The sequence below is a fragment of the Mercenaria mercenaria genome, chromosome 3, assembly GCF_021730395.1.
Source record: "Mercenaria mercenaria strain notata chromosome 3, MADL_Memer_1, whole genome shotgun sequence".
In the NCBI taxonomy this organism is placed as follows: Eukaryota; Metazoa; Mollusca; class Bivalvia; order Venerida; family Veneridae; genus Mercenaria; species Mercenaria mercenaria.
In genome coordinates, this window is record NC_069363.1 from 58,660,485 (window position 1) to 58,675,180 (window position 14,696).

Genomic DNA, 14,696 nt, shown 5'->3' on the forward strand with positions numbered 1-14,696 from the left:
GTCGACACATACTGCAGTAAGTCTGATTGTCTCTGAATAACTTAACGTTTTCTCTAAAACTTTGAAGCCATATAACTTATATCTATAAATACTAAATGGTGTTTAAGCACTTAGTTGTTGAAACGAATCTGATTTTAAATTAGACAAGGAAAACAGAAATAACAAAAGAACACAAACAGAGGAGGTTTCCATGGAAAGCCAGTTAGCAACTGAAACAAAAGCAACTCAGACTGATGAACTTCTATGCGTTAACGGTGAAGCAACGCAAACTGATATAGTCACAACATTGGTGTCAGACAAAGAGACGCAATGTGAAGAAATACAAAGTGACGTTAATAGAACAACAGAGACAACATCAGACGACACTAAGATATTTGTTTTAAAGGCCGTTGAAAAAGATGGAAACATTGTTATCATTGCAGAAAAATCAGAAGGTATTTTTAAAACTTTTTGCCAGATAGCTTCATCGTTTCAAAGAGAAGGTATCTATCAGTACAGTGGTAATATGTTAAACAGTTTTATTAATGCTTTAACGTCTGCAGAAGCTGAAGAACTATGTTGAAGCATATGGACCAAATAACGTGTATTGATGTTGTTCTTGCAAAATATTAAATAGATTACTTTATTTTCATTTCCCCTGACACCATTGTCCATGAAGGGAAGTTATTTCTAGAAATTGAATGCGCGCATGTTGATATCATTTGATCTGATTTATTTTAAATATCCATGTTCCCTGCATTGGTTATATTATCGTGATTTTGCATGTATTTATATCAAAATGTTCTTAAGTGTATTCTACTGAATGATAAAGATGAAAATTACTGTTCACTTTATTAAAAATTCAGTTTGTCGACAATGGGGCGCCGCCTGGTCTTTCCTACAGTACAAATTCCATTAACAGCACGTGAATTCGATAAACACGGGTTTGCTTCTTTTTAACACAAACGTGTTCCTCAGCGAAAATATTTTAATTCGCGACTGAAGATATTTTATGATTTGAAGGATATTCTTTCTATAGACATTCATATGTATACACAAATACTCTAAAGATGTGTCTTTCGCTTCAATATCTTAAAATTACAAAGTGACTCTTTATTTTCAGGTGAGCAAGAAATTGAACCAATCCCAGCCGTTCAGAAGTCAAGAACCTGTGCAGTTCTGTAAATTGGAATAAGTGATACCATAAACTATCTAATAACCATGTGAAAATAGTCGCTTTAGGACAAGTGTGTAGTTACGTTCGTGAATGTTTTATTTAGAGTTTTTAATTGCACTGAACTCTCCTGTTATTTCTTTTATTTTATGTAACCATATTATAAAGTTTATTGAAGAAATAATCACAAGCCTGCTCTTTTCAGCCCAATGATATCTGTAAATTTAGGACATAAGGAATTTTCTTATCAATTACAAACATAACTCCCTAATTTTAGAAACGTATTATTGCAAGAATCGAAACCTTTGATTCATTTAATGTCCCGAAACTATATGCCAGGGTCGCGGAAGATTCACAGTTCGTAAGTTCAGTAATTACCATATCCAATGAGACATTTAGAAGAAAACTAAGGACGTTCAAAAATTTCTAAAGATGCGTTATTCGAACCAGCTATGCTATTCTGTTGCTTAATTGTGTCATATGTTTCCGAAGGATTTTCTGTAATACATTAGGAGCATTTTGATATATTAATGTAGTAAATAGGCAACACGGGATCGTACGGCGGAATTTGTAGTTCCTTCAAAACTTCCTGATGAAAGAATATCTCACATCACACGTAAGTATCTTTTGAACAATTTGTGACTGATATTTAATGAGACAAGAGCTCCCGCTAGATAAGGATAAGAGGATGAAGAGGTAAAAGTTGAAGATTTTTTTTAATGTGTGTGCGTCACGGTCGGGATGCAATATCACGGGGATTGAGCGGGGGAGTGGGTGTGCGGCGGTGTTGATGGAACACATAGGCAAAAAGAAATTAGTATGTATTTTAGGGGATATCAATGCGTGCGGTTGGGGCCTTGGAAGTGGGAGAGGGAGTAATAAGAACTTGCAAATTGACCTTGTACTTTGACTTACCAGCCAAATTCATTTGCACTGCAAATTATCTCGACGTAACCTATCTATATAATAAGTTTTAAGTCAATATTCTGAGTTGTTATTCAATTTTGCTCTGGTCACAAAATATGATGAAGCTTATTTTCTGTTACCTTGACCTTTGAGTAACAACTTGGTTAATGCTAAGGCACAAGTATATATTTTTGTGTCTTTTTTAGGTTGTGGTGGCTGGGGTTGGGGGATTATGTGAGAGGTCGGGTCGGGGAGAAATGTGTTGCACTCCTCAAAAATAAAAGTAAGTTTTAAAGGGGGATATATGGCGGAAGGGAAAGCGGGGTGAGATAGGGATTGTTGCAGTCCTCTGATCAACTCATCACCACCAGCATATATTCCAAGTTCAAAATCAATACCTAGAATAGATTTGAAGTTGTGCTTCTAACACAAGATACAAAGGACAGATTCGAACCGAACTCTTTGTGACCTTGATATTGTCCTACCGACCAAGTCCATGCGCTCTGTACATTGTCTCATTACCCCTTACCTATATGCCACGTTTGAATGGTTATTACGTTATGCACTTGACACAAATATGACCGACATATTTGACCTTGCTGCGGACTTACACTTTGACCTACAGGCCTGGTTCATGCACTCTGCACATCGTCTCTTCACCACCATTTGACATTTGAGATCCATTTGTGACCTTGACGTTTTACATACAGGCCTGGTTCAAGCGCACATATCATCATCTCATCGCCACCAATCTATATGCAAAGTGACTGAGTTATACTCCGTACAGGAATTATAACGAACAGACGGACAGATAGACGCAAACGCCATCACACTTTTTTCAAAACGGGCGTAATGAAATGCGACACATAAAATATTTATGTATGGATATATGTAATACAGTACTATGCATAAGTTTGAATGTAGACAACATATAAATTCATTTTCCGACGGAGCACGAAAATGCCAGCGGGTGCTTATTTTGATCATGAGAGTAATAAAAATGGTCAATGACATGTATGAAACTTCAACATATATAAAATAGATATTGATATCTGAGATATTTTTGATCCAGTTCTTTGCCATCTAATATGATGTCATACACTATCGCTACTTGTTCTTGGTCACGATCGATTAATTGTTTACATTATAGTGTGCATTCAACAATCTACTTTGCCCCCAACGATAACGTGAAGTTTACAAACATAACTATAAGTAGATTAAAATGAAGCATAGGGAATTCAACATTTTTGTAACTGGTCAAAATGAAGCCGACTTTATAACATTCAGATCGAAGTTTAGTAGCATCAAAACCGCAATATACCCTGAATATAATTGGACCAAAATGTGGACCAAAATGACAGATGCATATAAATATTAAAATATATCCTGTCCGATAGTAGCTAATTTAATACCTTGTTTACAATTTTAAAAGGCTTGCCAATATCAAGTGTTTATCAAATTTCATTTATTGTGCAATTTACAATGTACTGTATCCTGCTATGAAGTATATATAGATACTTGTTGAATCAATTTATTTTTCATTTAGTCTTCTAACTTTCAAGTAGTTGAAAAGGAGTAAACACTTTGTAAGTATTTATAACTATTCTAATCTATCCATGTTCAAGTAATAATTTAGCAACGATGATACTTGTGATTTAAAACTTTTATCTCAATATATATATCATTTTACAATCAATGTCACAGTTATGGATTAGATAATAATTCCATTTCCATAGCTCTTGTCATAAAATGTGTTTTTCTATATAAAATAATGCGGTAAAATTTAAATGTATTTGTATGTCATTGGCAGATCAATCAGTTGATCATCATTAATATTCTTTAAGTATAATTGATTGATATTGAGTAGGAGCATTTACTTTCAGTAAGAATATTAACATGCTGCTGGTTTCATTCTGCGCCTTGCTAGTTATAGTAAATGTGGCAATGTGCTGTAACTAGCTTATTATAATAATATTCTTTAGTATAATTGATTGATATTAAGTAGGAGCGTTTACTTTCAGTAAGAATATGAATATGTTGTTGGTTTCATGCTGCATCTTGCTAGTCATAGCAAATGTGGCACTGTGCTGTGAGGAAGGTAAAAATTGTACGCTTTCAAGTGGGCAAGAAGGGATGTGTTTTGTTGGTGAATGCCTTACACATATTGCCGAAGAAACAAGAGAGAACCTAACCTTTACAATCACTGTTAAATATCCAGAACATCAGTTTCACGTGAGTTCTTGTTATACACAGATATTTGTAGTATATTTAATCTTTTAGATTATGATGAGAAAATTCAAGCATTTACTTTACGTAAAGTTTTTTATACTAATATAATGGTCTGATTTCTTCAGATCTATTTCTACCAAAATAGTGTATTTCAATAAACATAAATAGTTTGCATTGGTCAGGTAATAATTTTGGACATAACGACACCAAAGGCGTTTTTAGCTCGACTATTCGAAGAATAGTCTAGCTATTCTACTCACCCTGGCGTCGGCGTCGGCGTCGGCATCACACCTTGGTTAAGTTTTTGCATGCAGGTACATACAGCCATCAATTAAAGGCATATAGCTTTGAAACTTATTTTTTCTTTTTCTAGGTCAATTACCAACCTCTCTGGGTCAAGTCCCATAACTCTGACATGTATTTTGAGCAAATTATGCCCCCTTTTGGACTTAGAAAATTTTGGTTAAAGTTTTACATGCAAGTTACTATTTCCAAAACTAATGCAGATATTGATTTGAAACTTCACATGTGTCTTCGGGGTTATAAAACTAGTTGATAGCAGCAAGTCCCATAACTCTGACTTTCGTTTTGGCCAAATTATGCCCCCTTTTGGACTTAGAAAATTCTGGTTAAAGTTTTGCGTGCAAGTACATACAGCTATTTCTAAAAGGCATATAGATTTGAAACTTATTTTTTCTTTTTCTAGATCAATTACCAACCTCACTGGGTCAAGTTCAATAACTCTGACATGTTTTTTGAGCAAATTATGCCCCCTTTTAGACTTAGAAAATTTTGGTTAAAGTTTTACATGCAAGTTATTATCTCCAAAACTAATGCAGATATTGATTTGAAACTTCACATGTGTCTTCGGGGTTATAAAACTAGTTGATAGCAGCAAGTCCCATAACTCTGACCTTCATTTTGGCCAAATTATGCCCCCTTTTGGACTTAGCAAATTCTGGTTAAAGTTTTGCGTGCAAGTACATACAGCTATTACTAAAAGGCATATAGATTTGAAACTTATTTTTTCTTTTTCTAGATCAATTACTAACCTCACTGGATCAAGTTCCATAACTCTGGCATGTATTTTGGGTAAATTATGCCCCCTTTTGGACTTTGAAAATTCTGGTTAAAGTTTTACATGCGAGTTTCTATCTCCAAAACTAATGCAGATATTGAATTGAAACTTCACATGTGCCTTAGGGGTTATAAAACTAGTTGATAGCAGCAAGTCCCATAACTGATATGCATTTTGGTCAAATTATTCCCCCTTTTGAACTTAAAACTCTTTTGATATATAACCTTTTTAGGTAATATTTTCCTGCCTCTGGGACAATATTTCGAATAGTCGAGCTTGGCTGTCTTACGGACAGCTCTTGTTAAATATCGATTTATTCCAGTTTAGATATAATAGAAATCAAATATTTATGCAATGTATACCATTTCAGGATCCTAATAACACAGGCATGTTTATCCGCGGTAACGGCCTTGGCCTACAGTGGGACAATGGCACAAAACTATTAAAGACCGGCGAGGATACATGGGAGATAACCATCACGTACAAATCATCTATTAATGGATTTCAGTGTCAAAATTGCACGTCACAACATTTTCGTCATCTTCCCGGCAACAAACTCCAGTACCGTTTGTTTATTGATGACAGGAAGGATATGCTTGGTGCAAATTTTGCTATTTCATTTCCAGTTTCTCAGACGTCCTCATATTTTGTCAAAAGAACTGAGTTTGTGGTATATCCTAGATTCAATGAATATACCGGGTCACTTCAGACTTTCGAACTTGTTTCTTATTTCATCGGCAAGACAAGAAAATTGACTATTTATACCCCTCCAAGTTTCAAAGAAAACCCATTCAAAACTTATCCGACTTTGATCGTTTTCGATTTAAGTTTCGAGTATGCTAAATTTTTCAAACAAAACTTTGAACTACCAATTATACGTTCAATGTCGGAAGAGTATATTTTGATCGGATTTGGTGACTATAAAGATAACGAAAAAGAAAGGGAACATTTGTTATCGCCTGTACCAAGTCCATTTTACGACTGTATAAATGGTACCTATGCAGATTACTGTGATGGATGTATACCTGAGAATGCAACTGGCGCGGAGTACCTGAGGTATCTTGTTGAAACCTGTGGGAAACAGATTATGTTTCGAGGACAAGGTGATGCAACACTAAATTTTTTAACACAAGAAGCACTTCCAAAGGCTGAATCTTTATTGAGAAATAGAATAGAAAGGGACAGATTGGGTATTATGGGTTATTCACTTGGTGGGTTGATGTCTTGCTATGCTGCATGGACACGTCCGGAAGTGTTTTCATTCGCAGCTTGTCAGTCACCCTCTTTTTGGTGGCCAAACAGCAACAAGAGTCTTTCAGAGCCGCAGTTCCATTTCATCAACAAAACATTAAAAGAGCCTTCTTTTCTAGCCAATCTCACAGATCAGAAATATTACATTGACGTCGGTGGGGCTGAAACTGATGCCCCATTTAATATGGCACAAGCTGCGGTCGAAGTCGGACAATATATTTCCGGTTTAGAACATTTCAGGTTAGATACAAATGTCTGGATAGAAGTGGAACCGTATAAAACTCATAACCTTAAAGAGTGGGCAAAGCGTATGGGACAGGCACTCATAACACTACTTCCAGCTAGTGGGGAACCAAGCATGCCTACTCCAGTTACAAGTCAAGCCGACATGCCAATCGGTTCCCTTCTGTGCCTGTTGTTGATGTTTGTATTTGTAATTTAATTCGTTGTTATAAAATTCCACCGGCACAGTCTTTAGCAAGATTGCCTAGTTGAAGCGACCGTTTCGACAAATACTTTAAGAATACCTACTGGAAGAAATAAAAAATTACGGATATAATGGTTGATCTTGACTTGATTCCTTAGCTCTGCTTCTGTTTGGGACAGAAGTACGATAAGTGTAAAGAGTTCATCAAAAGTTATGTAAAAGATTATTTAGTGTTTAGTGTGCGTTCAGGTTTAATGTCTTTTTCAACAATCTTTCAGTCATATATTACGACGATGTATTCTTGTAGCAGTGTGCACAGTGCCCAACTTTATAGTGCTGCCTCACTGGAATATCACGCCATAGACACGTGATATGATACCCCAAAAAGTCACAGTATACTGATACCAGGCACTATCCTCTTAATGCTGAGCGCCAGGCGAGGAAGCCACTAGTGACATTTCTACGTCTTTGGTATGACGCGGCCAGGGGTCGAACCCACGACCTCCCGCACTCGAAGCGGGTGCTCTACCAGGCTACCGAGACGGTTCGACAGTATTATTCTATCAGATGTCATATCATTTAATGATTGTTGCAAAAGCTAGAAAAATAATTTGTTTTCAAATGTCATAAATGCGCTTTTATGCTTAGCATATTCCAGATTAGTTTTGTGATTAGTCTATGACTCTTAGTTTAAATAAAGACACTTGATTGTTTTTGTACAAAGTCGTGTAGATAAACAAACTAGTAATATCATTTAAAATAATATAAAGATTTCTTTTGTATATGAAACTTATCTAGAACTGACCGTGTAATTATGTAAATCATCTTAAGGTATAACCCACCTAATAGTTACTATTTATGTATGATGACTTAAACCGAGCGGTTGATTCCTATTTATATCCGTAACCTTAAACGATTTTAATTACAGAGCAGCTAAACCGAACAGTTTTATTTTGAGTTAAGCATACAGCTCATCGTCATAGCTAATATTACATGACAGTCATAATTTTACAACACATAACGTGTCATATCATATATATGCACATAGTATTCATTTACATTTGGAAATTTAGAGATTTGAGAGTGATCAACTTTTAAAATCTTTGTATATTTAAAAAACAAAAACATAAAATATAATGTTCGATAGAATGATTAGTTATTTAAATAATCATTTTATATTTTGAAAATTTTTTATCTGAATTAAACAATGCACTGAATTTATACATACTTGGACGAGTTCTAAAATATTTTGGAATATACATATTTCGATATTGATTGTAAAAAGGACACATTAAAACAAAACGAAATTCGTCTTCTATATCATTTTTGTTACATACGAGAGGTGCCAAAACGACTGTTCATTTCAATGTTTCTATGGTGACCAATTTCAATGTTTAAGGTGTCCGGGTTTAACCTTAATTTAGCAATATTATTATTATACCAGATTTATATAGCGCCCTTTTCATGATTAACATGTTCAAAGGCGCTATACGTATAGTAAACGCAGCCACACAGGGCGCGAAATTCATCCTCTACTAGTACAGACAAGAGCGGTCTGACCAGAAGGACAGAGTGATAATAAAGCCCTCAGAACAGATAGAGAGAAATCCTTTTTAGATACAGACTTGTCCGGCTAACTTAGCCTAGCTCTTTGCGGATAGACAGTCTGGTTCTTTAACGTGCCCGGTGTATAGCACCGATACACGCAAAGCCGTCTTTCCTTGGAAGAACCAGTACAGGCCTCTAAGTTAGGTGGGAGACACTCAAGAGCATCTCAGAAATTTCCAGTGTCTGGACCGAGATTCAAACCCCGGACCACTGAATTGACAGTCAAGCGTGTTACCACTAGACCACCGGCCCACCAATAACAGGTAAGGTCTTCTGTGCGATTAAAGCAAGTTTTGATTTGTCTGGATAGGAACAAAGATGTCATAATAACATACTAGTTAGTGCGCCATTCTGCCACATATATATCCCTTTAACGGGTATTAAACAAAGGTATTAACAGATCAATATTTACAGATTCGGGGAATTCCTATTCATCTGCAAAACATATCTCGTACTTTTGACGACCAGTTAATTGTTCTATTATCTATCTAGTATTTGTGCATTTACAATAGTACTTATAATACAATTATTCGATTTACAACCATAAAATTTCAACCAGTTTTTTACGATACGAACATATCTGTTTATTTACAAAGGAAATCTGCCAAGCTCTGAATACAGGGATAGAGTATTGGTTGATCTTTTAACATTTAACAGCCATTTACAAAAATTTCTGTGTACACGTTCTACATTCTCTGCTATACAAACTATATTACTATCTTACTTTCTATGTACATGTTCTACATTCTCTGCAATTCAAACTATATCACTATCTTACTTTCTATGTACACGTTCTACATTCTCTGCTATACAAACTATATCATTATCTTACTTTCTATGAACACGTTCTACATTCTCTGCTATACAAACTATATCATTATCTTACTTTCTATGTACACGTTCTACATTCTCTGCTATACAAACTATATCATTATCTTACTTTCTATGTACAAGTTCTACATTCTCTGCTATACAAACTATATCATTATCTTACTTTCTATGTACACGTTCTACATTCTCTGCTATACAAACTATATCATTATCTTACTTTCTATGTACAAGTTCTACATTCTCTGCTATACAAACTATATCATTATCTTACTTTCTATGTACACGTTCTACATTCTCTGCTATACAAACTATATCACAATCTTACTTTCTATGTACTCGTTCTACATTCTCTGCTATACAAACTATATCACTATCTTACTTTCTATGTACAAGTTCTACATTCTCTGCTATACAAACTATATCATTATCTTACTTTCTATGTACAAGTTCTACATTCTCTGCTATACAAACTATATCATTATCTTACTTTCTATGTACTCGTTCTACATTCTCTGCTATACAAACTATATCATTATCTTACTTTCTATGTACAAGTTCTACATTCTCTGCTATACAAACTATATCATTATCTTACTTTCTATGTACTCGTTCTACATTCTCTGCTATACAAACTATATCATTATCTTACTTTCTATGTACACGTTCTACATTCTCTATCATTATCTTTATTACTTCATACGATTTTGAAATAGCAGCCAGATACAGGCGTAATGCGAGAAGGTGTGATCGTACACCCCAGTGCGATTGGTTGCAGTAAACCCAATTGCGTGTGGGTACAGTAACATGGATTCAGAAACCGTTTTCTACAAAAAAAACCGGGATTATGAAATAGTGTCAGAGTCAATCATGTGCTGAACTGCAGGCGCATTTCAAGTTTTACCGAACGTATTGTATATGATAGGGACAGATATAACCAGTATCAATTCTTAAATTGGACGATATGAAAATCCAGAAGATTTCGAGGAAAATGAGATACTGACTGCTAATTTCTTCAAACATAGATGTTACTGCTGTGATATAAACTTCTGATACGACTATTGATCCAACTGAAAGTGGATTCGTCCGAAAACGAGTCAGTATACTAGTAGTATTTTCTTTCTTTGTCCTGTCAACTACTTCATGTGAGTGGTTTATATACCTTAAAGTAAACAGCACTGATGTGGATTCAAGAAACAATACAAAAAAGCATTTAACACACTAAGAGGTGTTCGTTTCAATACATTGGGTGTTATTATATACGTTATGTCTTTTCTATGCCGGCAGATTTGTGCCATTTCATTATTTCGTTGTGTCACAGCGACATTGCTGAACGCCAAACTTCATTATGGTGCCCTGTTGAACACCTGTGCAATGGACTGATTATTGAAGGACCATTTTCTTTACAATAGCGACTGAAGTTAAAATTATAATTTTTACAAAGGACTAATTTCATCTACATGTAATTTTGAATTAAGAAATAATAAGTTCCCAAACGTTGTTTATCGTAGAATAACCCGAGTTTTGAGTTCTTATGCGTAAGAATATATCACGAAGGCCGTAGGCCTGAGTGATATATTGTTTCGCATAAGAACGAAAAACTCGGGTTATTTTACAATAAATCACACTTGGGAACTTATTATTTCGATTCTAACACGACAAACTAGTATCACAAGTGTTAGAAAAAAATGGTAACTACTTTTTACGACCTTGCTATGCGCCTGGATCGGATGACGTAACTGCACGCGAGTGGTTTATTGCAGAATAACCGGAGATAGATTTTGCTCTACATGTATATAGGTTATTTGCTGGTCGTGTTAGAATTGTCAATAATTAAGCAGCTTACAAAGATGTAATGTGATTAATCGGTTACCAATTTAACTAACCTTTAATTGGACGTCCGAACGCTTAACCCGTTAACCGTTTACATCCCTACTAACTTCAAAAATAGTTTGCTCCACGAATAAAAACGTTCTAATCTGAACACCTAGAGTGTACCTTTGGGCATTGTTTCAAGCATAAACGGGTAGTACCACCAACATTCCATACGCTAGCTAGAAAGTTTCTTAACATAAAGATTTCTATACCCCATTGAGGTTTCGAACACATCGGTGAGGGGCAAGTGTTCTGAAGTCAGGTACTAGTATTTAAACCACTCGGCCATTCTTCACTATAGCCCTCCTCCAAAACATCTCTTCCCGCTTCCCCACTCTGCAACAGAAATGTTTTATCAATCACTGAACTAGCTAATAAATTATATTAAAAAGTGGAACATCTTAATTGAACGACTGAAACGTCGACATCTGATATTTCTTCAAACATGTCCTCGGAAGTAGGAGTCCGAAATAGATGCGTTAATCACATAGCAAAATATATGACATAAGACAGAAGAAAGTATCAGTATTTTACAGCTAACAATACGTAATATCAATTTATATAATACTGACTGAAAATATTCAACATTCTATACACGTTGGGATTTAAAAAAAAACATGTTTTGATAAACATCGGAAGGTGTATACCATCAATTCAAAAATGACTTGCATGTTTAATGTCATTAGAAGATCTTTGCAAATGTTCATTAATACTCGTATCTCTATGTTCTTTTTATTGAATAAAATGTCATTTCTCAATAATTGTATTAAGGTAACTTTATAAGGGTTGATATGATAGTTGCCTTGCAGGCAGACGTAAAAGAAACACATATTTTTTTTAGGAAATTACCTCTATATCGATTTTAAAAAAAAACCCAACAGGAATGGGAAAAGCTAGATTATAAATGAAAAATTAATCAGAAAGTAAAACAAAACTTAATTTCTTCAATTTCCATCTATTTACGATATAGATAAGGCACCAATGTTGCTCTGGTCACAAAATATGATGAACAGATTTGACGTTGCTGTAATCTTGACCTTTGACCTAACGACCTGGTAAGCGTGCTCAAATACTAAGGCACAAGTATATAAAAGTATTTTTGGGATGGGGTGGGGGTGGAGTGGGATGTATATGAGGGGTCGGGTAGGGGAGTAATGTGTTGCACTCCTTAAAAATAAAAGTGAATTTTAGGGGGAGGGAGGGAGGGATTAATATGGGGGTCGGTCTGGGGATGGGAAAGCAATGTGCATTGTTGCAGTCCCCTGATCAACTCATCACCACCCACATATATTTCAAGATCAAAGTCAGTACCTTGAATAGCTTAGAAGTTGTATTTCGAACATAAAACACAAGGACAGATTCAAACTTTGTTTGTGGCATTGATCTTTGTCCTACCGACCAACTTCATGCACACCCCTTACCTACGCTATGTTTGAAGTCAATATTTTGAGTGATTATTAAGGTATGCTCTTGACACAAACTATGACCGTCAGATTTGACCTTGCTGTGACATTGACCTTTGACCTACAGGCCTGGTTTATGTGCTCTGAACATCGTCTCGTCGCCACTTACCTATATAGCAAGACTGAAGTCAATAGCTTGAATGGCTGTCAAGTTATGCCTTGGACAAAGAATATGATGGTCAGCTTTGACATTTGAGCTCCATTTGTGACCTTGCCTTTTGACCTACAGTTCATGCGCACTGCATATTTTTTTATCGCCACCTATCTTTATGCAAAGTTGAAAGGTTAGCGAATTATACTCCGGCCAAGAATAATGACAGACAGACGGACAGACAGACGCACGCGCCATCAATTGTTTTTTTTTTTCAAAACGGGAGCATAAAAATGCGACACATAATTTATGAATGGATATATGCAATACTATGCATAAGTTTGAATGAAGACAACATATAAACTCATTTTCCGATGGAGCTCGAAAATGCCAGCGGGTGCTTATTCTGATCATGAGAGTAATAAAAATGGTCAAACACATGTGTGAAACTTCATCATATATTAAATTAGATATTGATATTTCAGATATTTTTGAATCAGTTCTTTGTCATCTAATATGATGTCATATTCTAACGCTACTTCTTGGTCACGTTCGATTAATTGTTTACATTATAGTGTACATGCAACGATATATATATGTATATGCATGTTGTGATTAGTCGTTGCATATTTATTTCTGCTGAGGGAGTGAAGCCGTTTTTACTATATACAGTCACGTCGAAGTTTGGACATTTCTCCAAATTACAAACCGCAATATATCCTGATTATGACTGGACCAAAAGTAACAGACACATTAAATAAATGTTAATATATATCCTCACCGAAAGTATCTAATCTAGTACTTGTTTACAAATTTTAAAGGGCTTGCCAATGTCAAGTGTTAATCAAATTTCATTTATTGTGCAATTTACGATGCATGTAATTTGTATCCTGCTATGAACTACATATAAATACCTGTTCAATCCTTTTATTTCTCATTTATTTTTCTTTTCTAGCTTTCAAGCGCACTTGAAAACATCATATATTAGTTGTCCAGGAGTAAACATTTCGTAAGTATTTATAACTACTCTAATCTATACATATTCAAAGATGATACTTGTAATTGAAAACTATTATCTCAATATATATCATTTTTACAATCAATACCACAGTTTTGCATTAAATAATAATTCAATTTAGTTACATAGTTCTTGTCATCAAATTTGTTTTACCATATAAAATAATGTGATAAATAGAAATTTATGTGTATGTCATGGGCAGATCAATCAGTTGATTATTATTAATATTCTTAAGAATAATTGATTGATATTAGGTAGGAGCATTTTCTTTCAGTAAGAATATGAATATGCTGTTGGTTACATGCTACATCTGGCTAGTTATAGCAAATGTGGCACTATGCTGTCAGTTGATCATTATTGATACTCTTTAATATAATCGGTTGATATTAAGTAGGAGCGTTTACTTTCAGTAAGAATATGAACATGCTGTTGAATTCATGCTGCAATTTGCTAGTCATAGCAAATGTGGCACTGTGCTGTCAGTTGATTATTATTAATATTCTTTAGTATAATTGATCGATATTAAGCAGGAGCGTTTACTTTCAGTAAGAATATGAATATGCTGTTGGTTTCATGCTGCCTCTTGCTAGTCATAGCAAATGTGGCACTGTGCTGTGAGGAAGGTAAACATTGTACGCTGTCAAGTGGGCAAGCAGGGATGTGTTTTGCTGGTGAATGTCTTACACATATTGCCGAAGAAACCAGAGAGAACCTTACAATTACAATCATTGTCAAATATCCAGAACACCAGTTTTACGTGAGTTGTTAT

At 35.0% G+C, this 14,696-nt stretch overlaps 1 protein-coding gene across 4 annotated transcripts in view; it reads left to right on the top strand.

Annotated features, from left to right (window-relative positions):
- The window catches only part of LOC123524632 (kyphoscoliosis peptidase-like), a 44,893-nt gene that overhangs the window by 8,078 nt on the left and 22,119 nt on the right, over window positions 1–14,696 (top strand). For 2 of the 4 annotated variants that reach the window (XM_045302960.2, XM_045302959.2), the window contains exons 6-8: window positions 144–434; window positions 1,103–3,645; window positions 4,081–4,291. In XM_045302960.2, the coding sequence (XP_045158895.2) occupies window positions 144–434; window positions 1,103–1,164 (353 nt within the window). In that variant the 3' untranslated portion in view covers window positions 1,165–3,645; window positions 4,081–4,291. Of the gene's footprint in view, window positions 1–143; window positions 435–1,102; window positions 3,646–4,080; window positions 4,292–5,736; window positions 7,177–14,201; window positions 14,466–14,696 lie in introns of those variants that run through there. The other 2 variants (XM_045302958.2, XM_053538681.1) reach the window with 2 other exon arrangements.